This window comes from Pholcus phalangioides, unplaced genomic scaffold (genome assembly GCF_987345545.1).
Source record: "Pholcus phalangioides strain wild (caught in Gottingen) unplaced genomic scaffold, Ppha-v1.0 ptg000003l_1, whole genome shotgun sequence".
Classification (NCBI taxonomy): domain Eukaryota; kingdom Metazoa; phylum Arthropoda; class Arachnida; order Araneae; family Pholcidae; genus Pholcus; species Pholcus phalangioides.
In genome coordinates, this window is record NW_028301596.1 from 4,072,932 (window position 1) to 4,089,751 (window position 16,820).

A 16,820-nucleotide genomic window follows, 5' to 3' on the forward strand; every position below is an offset into this window, starting at 1 on the left:
TCAGTTTAAGATAATTACAGCCACCACTAAGTGTGTACATGACTCCATTTGGAAAAGAAAATACCATTGTAAAAAAAATAGCAGGCATTGGTAATTTAAAATCAAAAGTACGTAATCTAGAGAAATAATTTCTCCATTATAATTTTCCATTTTAATAATCCTTAACTTGCACGACTGTTCTTTATACCACTTGATGATTAACATTTCAGATATATCTTCAGAGGGAAGTAGATTTACAGTTTCTTATAACAATGTCGAGAACAAAATTTGTATGTATTTGAAATATTTTCTGAGAAGTTATTAATTTAAATTTATCATGTATCATTTGGAATCATGTATAATTTTTTTAGTCTGTCATTCACATACAAGATCCTGATATAATCCAAAATAATGACCAGAACTGATGTAGATCGCACATGTAATTCAATGAACGAATGTATCACTAAAGTGATACGATGAATATACGATAACTTTTAATTATCATCTGAATCGTCTCTGTTGCAGTGGATTTGGATTATTGAGACTTGTCATGGCATATCGAAAATTGTTTCACGTTTTTCTGTTTAAGTGAGTTATTGTAAATATCTATTACGAGTTAACAAGTTCACATGGAAGATACGTGGAATAATTTTGATTTTATTTTGTAAATCTATATCGCACTCAGTGCCATCTTAATGCTTGGCCCTGGGGGCCTAAAGTGCAGAAACGACCTAACAAAAACATCGGGTTGGAATTTTGAATTATAACAAAGTGAATTAATAGGCTGGCATTTTTAGCCAAGTATGGATGCCTACGATGCTCTGTTGATACTGTCCTATTCACACTAATTTTAAAATGACATTTGATACGAAATTTTTTATTAAGAGTTCTACATTCATTATTTTAGCTTTGTTTACAGCTAAATTTACAGACGATGAAAATTGTGGAAATAAAGTTCTTTTTTTCTCTTTCTCATGTCTGTGAAATCCTAAACAACACTTTTTACGTTAACGAAAAAAGAAATCAAAATACCCACTGTGCATCTATGAAAAGAACCACCACCAGAAAAATATTTGAATCATTAGCGAGACTTTATAGAAATCTGTATGTGAAAAGAAAAGAAATTCAAAAAAAGAGGATGTTTTATATATTTTTCATTTTATGTCGTTTCCAATAAAAAATTCATATTTAAATGTTATACGGTGATGCGCAAGTAGTTATTTATCAACTTATAAATAACTTTTTACAATTTAATAGAAGCCTTTGAAAATATAGATAATGGCTGTAACTGGCACTCGAAGGACAATTTCTTTTTTTGATGTTCTGATTTGGAAATTGAAGAAAAAAAATTGAAATTTTACAGAAAAATTAAAAAAAAAACTGCAAAAAAAGCTTTTGTGTAGAAAAAAATAAAGATGAGCAGATTGAATAATAAAAAAAAATTGTTGTGTAACCTCTTGTCTTATTTTTCTTTCATGATGTTGTTTCAATATTTATATTAGTCTGTGCTCGTTTTTACGAACCGCATGTACGTGAAAAATAGTAAAATTGAAAGTTCATGAATAGGTAAGATGTCGAAAGGAACGTTATATTGTTTGGAACCAGAAGATTGGTTCGTAAAATTGAGCTTCAACGCAGCAAACAAGCTGATTTAATATTTGACTGGTAAAATGCATCGGGGAAAATTACACTTCATTTTCATATTTTCGATGATACCACTTTCAGTAGCACAATATCTTGCCTAAAAACTTCAAATAGTAGTCGCACACCTTCAGTAAGGAATGTCATTTGTGAACATTATTTTTAATGACTTTTTTTTTTCAATTCAAATATAGTTTATTGTCATACAAATACATGAAAAAAGAGTGGAAAAAAAATTTACCAAGGGGTTCACACACAAAGACCATTCTGGTAAATCCTAATTAAATTAGGTCAAAAAAAACAATTTAGGTAACAAACTTTAAGAGATCCTTGACTATCACTGAAAATTATTTGTAAGTTTTAAATTTTTCGTAATTTCAATGCAATTAACGCTTGATAAATAACCACAAAAGCCCTAGTATAAGGATGGAAATACTCGATTTTTTTTCACGAAAAAAATTTGATCTGTATACAGTGTCTTACAATTCCCTTTTTATGTCCCTCAAAGAAAGAGGGAGATATCACGTGATCCAGAACATCCTTATTGAAGAAAATCTGGGCAGTGCCAGGTACTACAACTAGTGACTATATAAAAATGGATTTCATCAATTGAGGATATCATTCACTAATGGCAATGAATTTTTCAATAAAAAATTCATATTTAAATGTTACAAATTTTCGCTAGATATAAAAAAGAAAATAGGGCAGGAATTCCTAATTTTGAGAGAAACGGCAAAGGAAGGAAATTCAGAAAATAAGAATAGAGAAGGCAAAGGGTTGAAAGAAATTCAAACTCAAGGGGGAATAGGAGAAATTTAGTAAAAGGGCTGAAATTCGAAAGGTTGAGGGTTGCACACTCCCTTTTGTGCATAACATCATCCTCCCCTCCCCCCTCGTGTGCGCCAGAAGCATGAACGTGTAAATTTTCACTTTTTGGGTTTATCACGTGGTCAGATTCCTTACTTTATCAGAACCATGAGTTTAACCCCTATTGAAATTAATGTTAAAAAACATTTTAGGGGAAGTGACACTCTATTGGGTAGAGTAAACATTCAAATGTCATTTTCCCACGTTTTGGAAATTTTAAACATTCATGCTTCTGGAATCAGAGACAATATATAAATGTACATCTTTCCAAAAGATTCTTGCATTCACTAATTCTGTAACACCAAATACTATTTTATTTTCTCAACTCCTTTGAAGTAAGACAGCAGAAATCGGTAAATCCTCTCTTCGAAATGCAGTATATTTTTAAAATTAAGCTTCTGATTTTTAACAGGTGCAAACTAAAGCGCATATGGTAGGGTTACCAGATTCGAAAACTGTGAAAGGATGATGCCTGCACTTTTAATGTCACTTTTCCCAACAGGAGACGCCACTATAAATCAGCAGTGTTGTTTGTGCATCCTGTTTCCTTTTTTTTGTGAATGGAAAAAGTGACACCCATCCTCTCAGTACATGACATTACATGTTATAGTGAGCAAATAAATGGTTTTCTCCTTCCAGAGTTGTTTTTTGACGTCTGTTGATTTTTTTCTTTCCTGGTTGTCTTTTTCATATTATCCTATAATGGGTCTTCAACACATGGCTTGCGGGCCACATTTGGCTCTTAGAGCTTTTTGTTGTGGGCTGTCGATCATTTTCAGAAAATGACATTAAACATTGAGAAATGATTAATTCTAGAATAAATGAAGAAAGAAATAAAGTCGGAACAAATTGATAAAAATTCGGAATTAATGAAATAACTCTAGGATTGATGGAAATTCCAAACTACCAAAAAAAATAATTTTAGATTTTTTTTTTAAATAGATTATTCTCCAGCATTAGCGGAAAAAGAGAAAAATCAATGAGAAATGATTTCCGATAGAAAAATTATTTCACAATTAATAAAAAGAGTAATTGCATGTGATTATTGAAAGAAATGGCTTCAAGATACATTGAGAAAGAAAATAATTTCACAATTACAGAAATTGATAATTTTTTTTTTGAATCATTTAAAGTGATTTCAGATTAAAATTAATCGTAGAATTGATTTAATCAGTAATTTATCAAAAAACTTTCTCATAATTGATGGAAAATAAATTCCAGAACTGATCAAAATTGATTAATAAAAGAAATTTCAGAGTAAATAAAAACTTTTTTTCAATTATTTTTGGCCTTGTTCAACTCGGGGGGGGGGGGGGAGGGCATTGGCCAATTTTATGAGGATGTCACTAAATTAAAGGAGTTGCTAGCCCGTGGACTTCATGGGAAGTTTCAATTTGGCCTGGTAATGTCTGAAAGGTTGGAGACCTGTGCCGTTTTTAAAAAGTGTTGCTATCTCCAGATAAGGGGTCATTCAAGTATTACGTCAGCATCGGGGGGGGGGTTTCGGATTTGCTGACTTTTGATGACGAGGGGGGGGGGGGAAATAGAAGGTTGCTTATGTCATCAACCACCCCTTTTTGAAGATATGAAATATTCTAAGCTGCTGACGAAATTTTGCTGAGGAGGGTCAGTGTTTTGCTGACAAGGGGGGAGGGGGTCAAAAATGGCTGAAAATCTGCTTACGTAATACTTGAATGGCCCCTAAGAGGACTAAATATTAACAATAATGATAAAGTATGGCTGAATATATGCAATAAGAGTGCATGAATATATTAAGCAAGTGTTTTGAAAGCGTAATAATTTTTACAACCTATGAAACTTAAGTATGTTGACTTGTGTATCAGCTTCCACAACCTTAACGTGTCGGCACAATTGTCCAAATTGAAAAGCCAAACAGATTTCCTCTTTATATAGCCAAATTTATGGTAAAAACAGGCATTGCACAGTATATACAAAAATTTGCAACAAATGTTAAAAGACAGTTTCAGGAAGAAAAAAAATTATTAAAAAATGTATATAAAAAATACTATTATAGGACATTTACATTCAGCAGATAGCTTAATGCAATGCAAATTTCATAACATGAAAGCTGATTCTAGTTTTTTCATGAAAATATCACCGAGTGTCAATCATTGCTTAATAGCAAGTATTCCAGCAGAACTTTTCATGTTTGGTACCCACGATAATTGTGAATATCTTGTACCTAAAATTTCAGTGAGACAACTGGTTGAGGATCAACCCTATGAATAAATTCAAAATACAGTGAAAGCTGTCTTAACGGTCATCCCTGTTTTAAGTGGCCAAATTAAAAGTTTTATTTTGAAGGCATCAATAGGAACTCTTCCCCCCACCAGTGTTTGCAAACGAAGGGTTTTACTGTAATTTCAACCCCCCAAAATATTTCATGACACTTTTGGAAGCTGAATACACTAGTAAATCCCAGGATTAACTGATCATCATACTTTTATTGCAACACCAGCGAATCTCTAGACAAACTCAAGAAAACCAGAGAAAAAGTACCAATATATACAGTGCTATATCTCGTCTAATGAAGATTTTTTCCTATGTTTCTACCTCAGTTAATGAATACTGATTAAGCTAACAAAGATTTTAGCTTTTTAGCCGACATGGATGTGCACATGCACATAACTAGGTTGTGCGAGTTGAATTTTCACACAATTATTGTATTTTGAGCCAGATCAGTTTGTCTCGGAATCACCTTCCATATATACCACACACTTGATAATCTGGCCAGGCATTAGTCCAGCCCATCCAGTAATCCAGCATTTTTGGGTGGGTGGGTGTTCTTTGAGCCATACTAAAGATAAATATGTCACAGCATGTCTGTGTGCAGGTTATATCGGGGCTTGACAAATCAAAACAATTTTAGGTGCCGGCCATACTTCTTAGAAACCAAAAGCAGTTTCAACCTAAAAAAAACCGTTCTAAATAATGGAGAAAAATGTTACTTTTGTAGCCTACAACATATCACAGAAAGATTTTCTGGGTATTAGTGTTGTGATGAACTTTGAAAAGTTGTCTCCAACAAGAATCGAACCCTGTCCTTTTGTACACCTAATTGTCCTTGTTATTCTTGAATAATAATTTATTTACTTTTCTGGGATTTTATCTTTTTTCCCTATGTCAAAAGACACACTGTTAAGACATCGGAAAATTTTGTATCATTAATGGACTCGAATTTAACAATCACATACATAAAATTTTAGGCAATAATACAAATTTTATAGTTGTCATGGCAACCTGGGATTTGTGAAGCTCACTTTTTTTTAATTCAAATAGGCTTTTTCAATTAACTCCCAGTTATATATACAGCAATCTTGGTAATCCGGCACGCTTCCAAAGTAGTGTTCTGCAACAAGCTCTCAGCTGACTGGAAATGTTCTGTGGTAAAACTTAGTTTTAACACTTTCCCTCAAAATTCTTCCAGATTTTTCTGACATGTGCTGGATTAGCGAGAGGATCTCCCCAGCGCGACCCAATCCGCAAGGGTAAAAGGCTTATATCCCTGGAGGGACAGAGCCTGGGCCGCGACTGGTTTGTCGGATTAGCGAGAGGCTACTGTATATATGCCTCTATTTCTCTTTTCTGATTTCGCACGCTCCCACACAAGCTAATTTCGGTTGCCAATTAGGTCTAATAAAACAATGTATATTAACTTTGGCAATAGCATGCAAGCACACTGCATAACTTCTGCCTAGTCTTCTATACTGCATTGAATAACCGTACAGTGCGGTGTACTTATTCACATCGATATATATATATGACCCTGAGAAAAAAAATTTGAAGTGAAAGAAACAAACGAATCAGAGCATAGGCCGGTATATTGTATTGAGTTTCACATCTAAACAATAGCAAAAATATAAATATAAGACAATGCTAATGAAATGAAAGTGCATATCAAGTGAAACTTATATTTCATAGTTATTTTAAGTCTGAATGATAAGCCGGAATCCATGTGGAGAGTGTTGGAAATAACAGCAAACATTCACAACATAAAAGTATCAATTTGCCAGAATTAATAATTTCCTAAATTATTTAAGGTTCATTTTTATTTTTCATCCCTTCCCTCTGCTTCCGCTGTTTTTTCGTTTCGGCCTCTTCAATGGGTGCCGTTTTGACAAAAGGTATTTCATCCTGCAAACCAGGCGGCATAAATGGCTTTAATGCCTCCGGTACAGTAACACCGGTTTCAGTCTGATAAGTCTCCAGTAAAACGCACACAACTCTTGTAGCTGCACACATGGTAGCATTCAGCATATGCACGTAATCGACCTGCGCGTTCATTTTCTTGGTCTGGCCGTAACGGACCTGCAACCTCCTCGCTTGATAATCCAAACAATTAGAGCATGATACCAGTTCCCTAAAGTCTTTGGAGCCGGGAAACCAGGCCTCAATGTCATACTTCTTAGAAGCTGCATTGTTTAGTTCACCAGACACAATAGTGACAACCCTATAAGCGATACCGAGCACCTTACAAAACTCTTCAGCATTAGTGATCATCTCGTCGAACATCTCCCAGGACTTGTTATCATGAGGGGACGTCAAACAGAACTGCTCGACTTTCTCGAACTGATGCACACGGAATATACCTCTAGTATCGCGTCCATGAGAACCAACTTCTTGGCGGAAACACGTAGAGATCCCAGCATATCGGATCGGCAGGGATTCCGTCGGGATCCACTCATCACGATGGAATGCTGCTATAGGTTGCTCGGATGTTGCAATCAAGTACTTCTCATCGATATCTGCGTCTCCAACTTTCTCACCTTTCCCGATAACCTTGTATAACTCCTCATCGAACTGACTCAACTGAGCTACTTCTTGCATTATCTCTTTCCTCATAAAGAACGGAGTATATATCGGCTTATACCCTTTCGTGTACAGCAACCTCAGCGCCAGCTGCACGACGGCTTGCTCGAGGAAAACCGCTGCATTCAGGAGGTAATAGCCACGCCCACCAGCAGTGGTCGAGCCTCTCTTGCTGTCGACGCCATCTATCATGGTTATCAGGTCAACATGGGAGTACTTTTTGTCCATCTTGATGTCTCCGTGAGTCCTCACAACTGTGTTGTTCTCTTCGTCGTCGCTGACCGGTACTGATTCGTGCAGCCAATTGGCGACCTCTTTGAGCGAGTCGTTGCGGATCCCCTCGAGCTTTTGCAGATCCTCTTGACAGCGAGCTATCTCTTGATCTATCAAGGTGCTGACCCTCTTCACCTGAGTCACATTCAGGGCTTGCAATTTTTCTACTGTGAGTTCAGTGAGATTATCTTTGACGTCATCCGGTAGGGGATCATCACCAGCTCCTGTGATTGGTTGCTCCTTGTTTTTCATCCTCTTCCCGATCTCTTTGCTGCACAGGTTCTTCTTCTTGTTCCAGTTATCGGCATCGTGTCGGCACTTCCTCCACCTATTGTCGGTTTCGACGACTTTGTCGACGAGGGTCGGATCCTTGAATCGATTGATTTGATTTTTACGAACCTTATCGGGATCACCACCTTTATCGGCACGGAAACATTCTATATCCAAAACCATGGTTATTAATATTATTATACGTTGTTTCGTGCAATCAACGCAACCCCGATGGTTATCTCAACCCTTTCCACGTTATAGAGACGTTATAAATAGTAACGCGACACGTTGCTGGGATAACGCAACAACAAAGGGTTATTTAATCAGCCGGTTTAGGAGTAGGTGGTAGTTTTTATAACTTCTTTGATGCTTTCAATGAAGTTCCACACGCTGACCATATACCTTCGAGAAAAGTCAAAAATGATGCCAAAGGTGAGCAAAAATTGCCAACTATTGCTGAAATCGCTGGAAAACCGCCAATGGCGGTGAATAAAGCATTACTGGGAGGTGCAATCAATAAAAATGAATTCTTTCAAATAAAACATTTAAATAAAGGATTTCAAAAATGATCAATGTGCACTTTGTTGAAAATACGTGAAAACAGGACATTAAAGATGGTGGTGACCGAAAGTTCGCGAAAACACGGGAATATCCTAAGAAATACAGGATGAAGGCTCACCTCACTGAGGAGATGAAGAAAGAAAATAGAGTTCTCCACCGTCTGGCCTGAAGTTTTGGTGCTGCCATCTAATTTCAGAACCATAATAAAGACAGCGATGCAGTCCGAGTCTTTCAGTTCGGATCGCGACAATCGGAGCCCATGAAAACAACTGTTTGAAAGTTGAAAAGCCAAAAGGTTCAGTCCTTTTCAGAGTTCGTTGAAAACAAAGTTCTTCAGAAAAGCAGACGACTTGTGAAAATAGTTTTTTTTTGCTGTTAGGCTTAGAGTATTGGTGCTGCCATCTAAATCCCAAAATTAAAAATGACAAATGTGGTGATTATGATAAATCAGAAGTTTTCGTTCGGTTCAGTTCCCTAAAAGCGAAGCTCCTAAACTGAACTGGTTGTAACAAAAAGTTCAATTCTTTTGACAGAAAATAAGGAGGATGCCCAAAACAAAGACCTGCAGAGAAGCAGACGACAGGGTGAAAATAGTTTTTCCCAATGCATAGTATTGGTGCTGCTATCTAATTTTGAAATTAAAAGCGACTAAAGTGGTGAATGCTTGGAGCAGAAGTTTGTGTTCAGCTTGGTTCCCAACAAGCAGAGCCCTTAAACTGAGATGGATGAAACAAAAAGTTCAGTTATTTTCACGGCACATAAGGAGATGTTCAAAACAAAGTACCTCCAGAAAAGCAGACGACAGATAGGTTTTCTGCTAGTTAACTAATAGTATTGGTGCTGCCATCTAATCTTCAAACCCAAGGTTACTGATGTAGTGATGATCTTGGAACAGAAGTTTTTGTTCAGTTCGGTTCCCAACAAGCAGATCCCTTGAACTGATCTAGGTGGAACTAATTGTTTAGTTGTTTTCACGGCACCGAAGGACACGCCCAAAACAAAGTGCACCTCTAGAAAAGCAGACGACATGTGAAAATACAGTTTCTACTTTTGACTAGGCTGACCATATTTCTTCAAGAGAAATACGGGACATTAGGATTCAAAATACGGGACATCGCCAATTATTGCCAAAAATGACGCCAAATCGAACAAAGTCGCCAAATATTGTTGAAATAATGGCAGCATCACTGCTAATTGCAGTGGATTAAAATGAATTCCACGAAAAAAAAATTTCACCAAGACAAATATGGGAGATTCATATACTCACTTATAGTGTAGTTATCATAATATAATTTATAACTTGAAAATAGTTTCAATCTTTGACTTCAATAAAGAATAAAAATTCAAGTAGGCTTCGTGCAAAATACGGGAAAAACCGGGACACTTTTGCTAAAAAGTCGGGACAGCCAAAAAAACAGAAAATACCGGGACTGCCCCGGGAAATACGGGACGTATGGTCACCCTACTTTTGAGAATTGTTACTGTGATCTAGAAAAGTATCTCCAGAAAAGATAGCTGACCATATTTCTCCGCGAAAAATACAGGAAAAAAAATTCAAATACGGGTAATTATGAGATATGGGACCATTCAAGTATTACGTAAGCAGATGTTCAGCCATTTTTTGACCCCCTTCCCCCCCCCCCACCTTGTCAGCAAAAGTCAGCAAAACACTGAACCTCCTTCCTCCCGTCAGCAAAATTTCGTGAGCATCTTAGAAATCACAAGGAGTGAAGAGAACATCGGCGAAATGCGACGAGCGCGACGCATTTGACTCGAGAAACAGTAGGCCAATCACGCCCGACGTAAAGCGCTGTCGTGAGGCGTATTGCGCTCTTTAAGAAAACAGTCATGTTGCTTTTCTTATTGGTGAGTGGACGGCGTATCGCGCTGGGAGGATCACGTTGTGCGAAGCACAGGAAACCCGCTCCTAGGAAACTCCGGCTTAAAAATGATGCCAAATGTAAGCAAAGAGATACCAAATTGTTAAAATCATAGAAAATCACCGGCAAGTGGAAGGTTTACTGTAAATATTGCAATTGGTGTTTACAGTGGACACACGACCATCGTACGTTACCACAGCATTCGGTTGGATTTGTAGAATTTTTAAACTATTTTTTTTTAATTTTTTTTTTAATCAAATAATCGAAATAATCATGGTGTTAGTCATTTTAAAGGCACAACAAAAGAAACAAAAATTTCCCGCTTTTTCCTATTTTGGTAAACAAATAAATTCATTGTTACAGAAAGGTACGAAACAGGGATGTTTAATTCACACCAATTTATAAATTTGAACAGTTATACAATACTAATTATAAATATTTAAGTGAATTTAAATTTAACCTCCAATTTCTTTTTGCAGTAATTTCCGCATATTTCATTACCCATTCATAATTATTCATTATGCCATATATTTTATTCTGTTATCATTCGTGTTATGGATGTTTTATTATTATCTGGGATGCAAAGTTGAACTCGTAACTAGATGCTAAACTTGCTAACTTTGTGCTGTTATTATGAGAATATCTATATATTTTTTTAATGGTTGTTAATGAAATATTTTAGTAGATGTATGAGTAATTGGTTACATCTTCCAGTTCCGAATATTCGTTTTAATGTTACCCTGTGAACTTGATATCATACTTGATATAACATCAATAGAATTGTGAAAATCATTGTTGAAATTGGTATTTTCATAACTAAAAAGACTGCGGTATAAAAGTGTGTCTATTGATAGCTTAGTTTGGCAGAGCTGTGGACTCTAGATGATGTGAAAGTGCAAAATTCAATACAAATGTACAAGGATTACTTATTGAGAGCTAAAATTATTAAACGGTTCTTTGAGTGGGAAGAGGAGGATATAACATGGCTTTAAGATATCGCGTCACAAAGCAGAATCATAAAATACTCATAATACAATAGCAGCGCCGCAACTGGGGTGGAGGAAGAAGAGCAGATGGGTCGAGTGCCTCAAGTTTTGTGTGGACTAAAGGGGCATTAAATTCACTTCCTTTTTTTCTCCTCTTCTATATTACACGGGCATCAGAATTCATACCTGCCCCTGCTTACCAAGCTACTAGTTACGACCTGCTAACATGAAGAAATCATTGGGGACTAAAAAGCTTACCAACTATCCCATAGGTGGTAGAGTTTGCCGTTGTAGTGGTCATATTACAGTGATGGGCTCGCATCACACGGACCCGGGTTTGAACCCAACCAGCGCTACAGTGATTGCCGGCTGAAGTCTGCTGTCCTTGGTTCCCAACGTTGAGGTGTGAATGCTAGCTGATCTCCCTATTAAAAAGTCTTGCCACAGAGAGCAACAGGCCTACAATCGCACAAATCTTCAATCATTGCACTTCACTCATAGTCATATATATATATATATATATATATAGGCACTGAAACCTAGGGGCTGAGGTCATTCAAGCCCCTTGCCCATTAATAATTTCTGAAAAAATAATGCAATACATCTTCTCTCTCCTGTGTATACACTTGAGTCCTGTATATGCAGGATTTTTTTCATTCCCCCAGATGATTTTTTCACGTCTGTGCCTCTGCTCATAGTTTAAAAAATAGATGGCCTATGGCAGCACTATAACAAGCATTACACAGATCAGTGTGCGTTGCGGCCCCTTGGAGGGGGCATTGCCAACTTTTGTCAGGGCGTCACAGCGAGCTGGAAACATTGATTTGTGTGCCTATTTATGATTTGAAGTGGTCCTTTTATAAGTGGAAATATCTGCTGAACTATTCTAGGGAGCCGCAGACGAAGAATGAGTTGGACAAGGGAGCCTCATTTGATGAAAGTTTGAGAAACACTATGTCAGGCACTGCACTTCATTATTACACCAGCCCCTGATTCTCCCCTATACTACTAATTGATTATTACTAGCCTCTGATTCCCCTGAAATTGTACCAAGTTTGTGAAGTTGGAATGCGAATAAAGAAATAAAAATGGCATTAAACTACAGCATACAATAACAGGGCCGTCTTAAGATCATCATTGGCCCCTGGGCCAAGTTATTTTTTTGAATCCCTACCTGGAAAATTCTCAAAAAATTCAACTACATTTTTCTGAGGCATCTTCTCTTGAGGCCCTGGGCCGTACCAGGGTTGGCACATGCATTAAAACGGCACTGTACTATAATTAATGTTTGGCAAGATTTTACATCCTACCTTTGGCAGGGTCAGAGCCATATTTACAGATGGGTTAAGCAGGCTGCGCAAGGTGGCAAATTGAAGTTATTGGTTGTGATCAAGAACATCAAAAAAGTTTCAACAGGAGAAGAGCGCATAATTTTAATAGCCTGCATGTGGCAGAGCCATAAATCCACTCCCTGTTCAGGGGCCGCTATAATAAGCAACCACCTTTTGATTATCTGATATACACCTAGTCTTGTGAGTATCAGAAAATTAGGAGTCAAGTGTTGAGGTGGATTCATGTATATGCTGCCCATGTTCTGTGTAAATTTTACCATCCTTATTCCAGTCTAATTCTCTTGACTACAATCCCTGATTTTTTCCACCAATTGAAACTTCTCGCCCTGGGCATATATCTTGTTCAGCCTTTCTGTAAATATGTCTCTGGCCTAGTGTTAGAAGCCTCTCGATAAAATGATTGCAGGTGCTTTTGGTTGTTGGTTTACATCAATGCTATGTTTTGGTTGCGATTGAGCTGTTTTATAAGGATTATTTGGCTTTGTTGAATGTTGTCAAACATTTAAATAATTATATCACACGCTGATTGTTGTTGATTTAAATTTATAATTGTTTTCTGTGTCTGGGTTTATGTCTTTTATTCATGCACATAAAACTTTTTTAAATTAACATAAAACATTTTTATCGTAGCTCCGTCTTTACAAAATTCATCTTTTTTCCCTCTTCTGCAGGTTGTTTTGGCTCTGTGCGGAGTGATAGGCTTGGCATATTCTCAAGGGTCCGATTGATGAGTGAGCATTTCCTGTAATTGATCATGTTACCAGACAGAGAAATTCTTTTCAGAGAAAAAGAAGAGGATTTCATCGAGCGTTTCTTAGGTCCTAGAGAATGTTTTCCCTATCCCAGTCTGTTTATATATGGACATTCTTCAATCGGGAAGTCTCTTGTGATGTCCAGTGTCCTAAAGCGTACAAATACACCTAACATCTGGATAAATTGTTATGAGACCTATTCCCCACAATTACTGTTTGCGTCTATATTAAAACAAGCGCATGCCCTATCAGGAATCATTGATGAACAGAGTAAGCATTGCAGTAATCTTTGTGAGTTGGTAAATGCTTTGAAGCTTCTTTTAGATGGCAACGACTCCACAGTCTCTATTGTCTTTGATAGCGCTGAAGCGCTGTTAGGTAAGAAGATGCCCATATTGTCATTTGTGAGGTTACAGGAACTCACTGGTCTCAATTTAACAACCATATTCATATCTGATGTTGGATGGGAGAAATTCCGGTCTATTGTAGGACATTTTGAACCAATCATCTATCATTTTGATGATTACACTAGAGAACAATTGGTCGATATTCTTTGTCTTCATTGCCCCGAAAATCATTCAAAGACTTTCTATAAGGGATATGTTGACATAATACTTAAAATATTTTTTATGGTAACAAGAAACATTAACGAATTGCGACACATTTCGCACTTGAACTTCAAGAAGTACTGTGAACCTATAGAGAACGGAGAAGCAAGTGAGAACAACGTCGCTAGACTGTACAAGAACATAGAGCCAACACTGAAAAAGGCTATCCATGCTATCTATCTCCGTGAAGTTTCCGGTTCAAAGTGGGATAGTTTACTCATGGAAGATACTGAAAATATAGGTGGTGTTGGTGATTACAGTACCAGCAGTAGAAGTTCAAAGTTCCACATGGTAAAAGAGCTTCCGTTTTATTCAAAGTTTTTGCTCATCGCTGCGTATCTTTCGTCGTACAACTTGCCTAAAACGGATATCAAACATTTTGTTAAAAACCAAGGAAAACAAGCAAAGAAGAAGAAGAAGAATGTTACCAAATCAGAAAAGAATAGACATCTCTTGGGGCCAAAACCATTTCCATTGGACCGTATGCTATCGATATTTTCATCCATTGTTGGCCATAAAGTCCTACTTTCTTCACTAATATTATCCCAGATCTCCTCTCTCGTGAGTTTGCATTTGATATGTCGTGTTTCAAAAGAAGACCAGCTAGACACTCCAAAATACAAATGTTTGGCTGATTTGGAGATTGTAGTGAATATTGGAAAGACTTTGAACTTTGATGTTACGAATTATCTGGATGATTTCATTTGAGATAATTATCGTTTATTCATGCTCATTAATGTGTTAAAAGAGGTTACTTCATGAATGCATTTTTGTTTAAATATATATATAAACGTGTTTGATTAGCTTGACAGCATCACCTGCAAATAAGTTTTTCTCATGCTAAGGGTACGTTGTGAAATTTGAGTATTAACGTTTCTTGAAAATCCGTGTGTTGCATCATCAGGAGATATGAAACTCACGGAAACAAACAAAATTAAAAGTACCAGAGCCTTGATTAAAACCAGGGTTTGGAGTCACCTCAGATGATAAGATCGTTAGTTAAACAATACCCCAAAAAATATTAAAAACTCATCTGTCAATCACAGGAAAATTAATTTCTAAACAAATAAACCTTTTACTAACACAATGTGGTGATTTGCACAATTATGTATAAATATTTTTAAATCTTCCGTTATATAGAATGTTTTTCTTACCCATCATGCACCACATTGTGTTAGTGAAAGATATACATGACTGATTGACCTTGATTTGGCCCTATGCCTTAGTTAATCTGCTTCATTGCTGACCTTGATGGACTGGATCATGGGGAAATCTTTACCATTTTTTTTTTGACTGGACTCTTGCTCAGGGCTGTCTTTTGAGCATCATGGGCCCCCGGGCCAAGTGGTTTTTCTGAGGCCCTACCTTGTAAATTCTAGAAGATTTCAATCAGATTTCATTTTTGTGAGGTCCCTCTTCTTTTGAGGCTCCCGGGTCTATGCGTTTGTTGCGCATGCCCAGTAAGACGACACCGTTCTTGCTGGGATCAGTCATTTATCATTGAATACAGAATGCTCCCAAGTTGATTGAAAAATAGCAGTATTTTTTTTGATTCCAATGCCAGTCGCTGATGTTTGCGAAACATCAAATCCATACTCTACAACAATTCTTTAGCCGAGCAAATCTTATAAGTATTCTTATATTATGTATTCAGTTTCTAAAACGAATGAGATCATTTCCATCTAAAACGAACATAGTTGATATCGTAAATGGCAGATTAGATTTTCACAGCTGTTCAACGAATAAGAATAACACGCAGCACGGTAATATTATTTCAGATATATGGTGACAAAATCATAAAAGAGAAAGATGGAAGTTAAAATAAAAATTGTAATAAAGTATAATAAAACAAGTATAACTAAATGCAATCGTGGAAGGTGCTACAAAAATTAGATATCAGTAATATCAACTCGAATTCTTAATATACATTTAACATGTATCCTGAATACAAAGAAAAGAAAAGAAAGAAGGTTAATGAAATCTATATGCAGTCGAATCTCGTTTTAACGAATACCATTATAGCGGGAAAAAATCTCGTTTTAATGAACACTTTTCTAAACCCTCAGATAAGCTTACATAGGAACAATGAAAAAACCTGGAAGTCCTTTATAACAAAATTTCGTTATAACAAAGTGATTTCTCCAGCCTCTTGGAGCTCGTTATGACAGGATTCGACTGTATATAAAATTTTCTGTGTGTGTATGTTCTCTATAAATATCTGCAATTTTAGATCAATCGTCACCAAATTTTGCATATATACAAAATTGGGTCCAGCTTGAATGATGGGCCACTTTATAAGTTCATCAGAGGTAGGCAAATGCCCAAAATGGGCAAAAACTTGCCAGGCAACAATGGTCCCTGTGTCTCAACAATCATTTTCGGAATGTTTACTTTGGTTACCGTGGTTTCCTAGCAATGCGTTTCAAACATGTATATGCCTCTACAATGATTTGTCACTACTTTAATGTTGCCAGTATTATGTATAATAGTTTATTCCCTTATAATGGTTTGACATGAATGTCGCTCTCCACTTGTTAATACAAGATATACGGAAGACTGGATGTTGTGAAGATATTTATTATTTGAGATGTTAATTTTTTAAGGAAGGGAAAAAAAAAAAAAAAAATCTCTATCTCCTCTGTAGCTTAGTGGTCAGAGCACTCGTCCGGCAATCGAGGGACCCGGGTTCGACTCCCGGTAGAGGCAGAGATGAGTTTTTTCCTTCCTTAAAAAATTAACATCTCAAATAATAAATATCTTCACAACATCCAGTCTTCCGTATATCTTGTATTATAATGGTTTGTTGCTTTTTCAATCCTCC

General features: G+C 36.6%; 2 protein-coding genes across 2 annotated transcripts; one reads left to right on the top strand and one right to left on the bottom strand.

The window, feature by feature from the left end:
- Positions 1 to 6,311: 6,311 nt before the first annotated feature.
- SerRS (Seryl-tRNA synthetase) lies at positions 6,312 to 8,185 on the bottom strand. The gene has a single exon (XM_089242655.1). The coding sequence runs from the start codon at positions 8,041 to 8,043 to the stop codon at positions 6,544 to 6,546; it is 1,500 nt and encodes a 499-aa protein (XP_089098781.1). The 5' UTR covers positions 8,044 to 8,185; the 3' UTR covers positions 6,312 to 6,543.
- A 2,418-nt stretch (positions 8,186 to 10,603) lies between these two features.
- Positions 10,604 to 15,948, top strand: Orc5 (origin recognition complex subunit 5). Its single transcript, XM_089242664.1, has 2 exons — positions 10,604 to 10,668; positions 13,311 to 15,948. The coding sequence occupies exon 2, from the start codon at positions 13,394 to 13,396 to the stop codon at positions 14,705 to 14,707; it is 1,314 nt and encodes a 437-aa protein (XP_089098790.1). The 5' UTR covers positions 10,604 to 10,668; positions 13,311 to 13,393; the 3' UTR covers positions 14,708 to 15,948.
- The last annotated feature ends 872 nt before the right edge of the window (positions 15,949 to 16,820 follow it).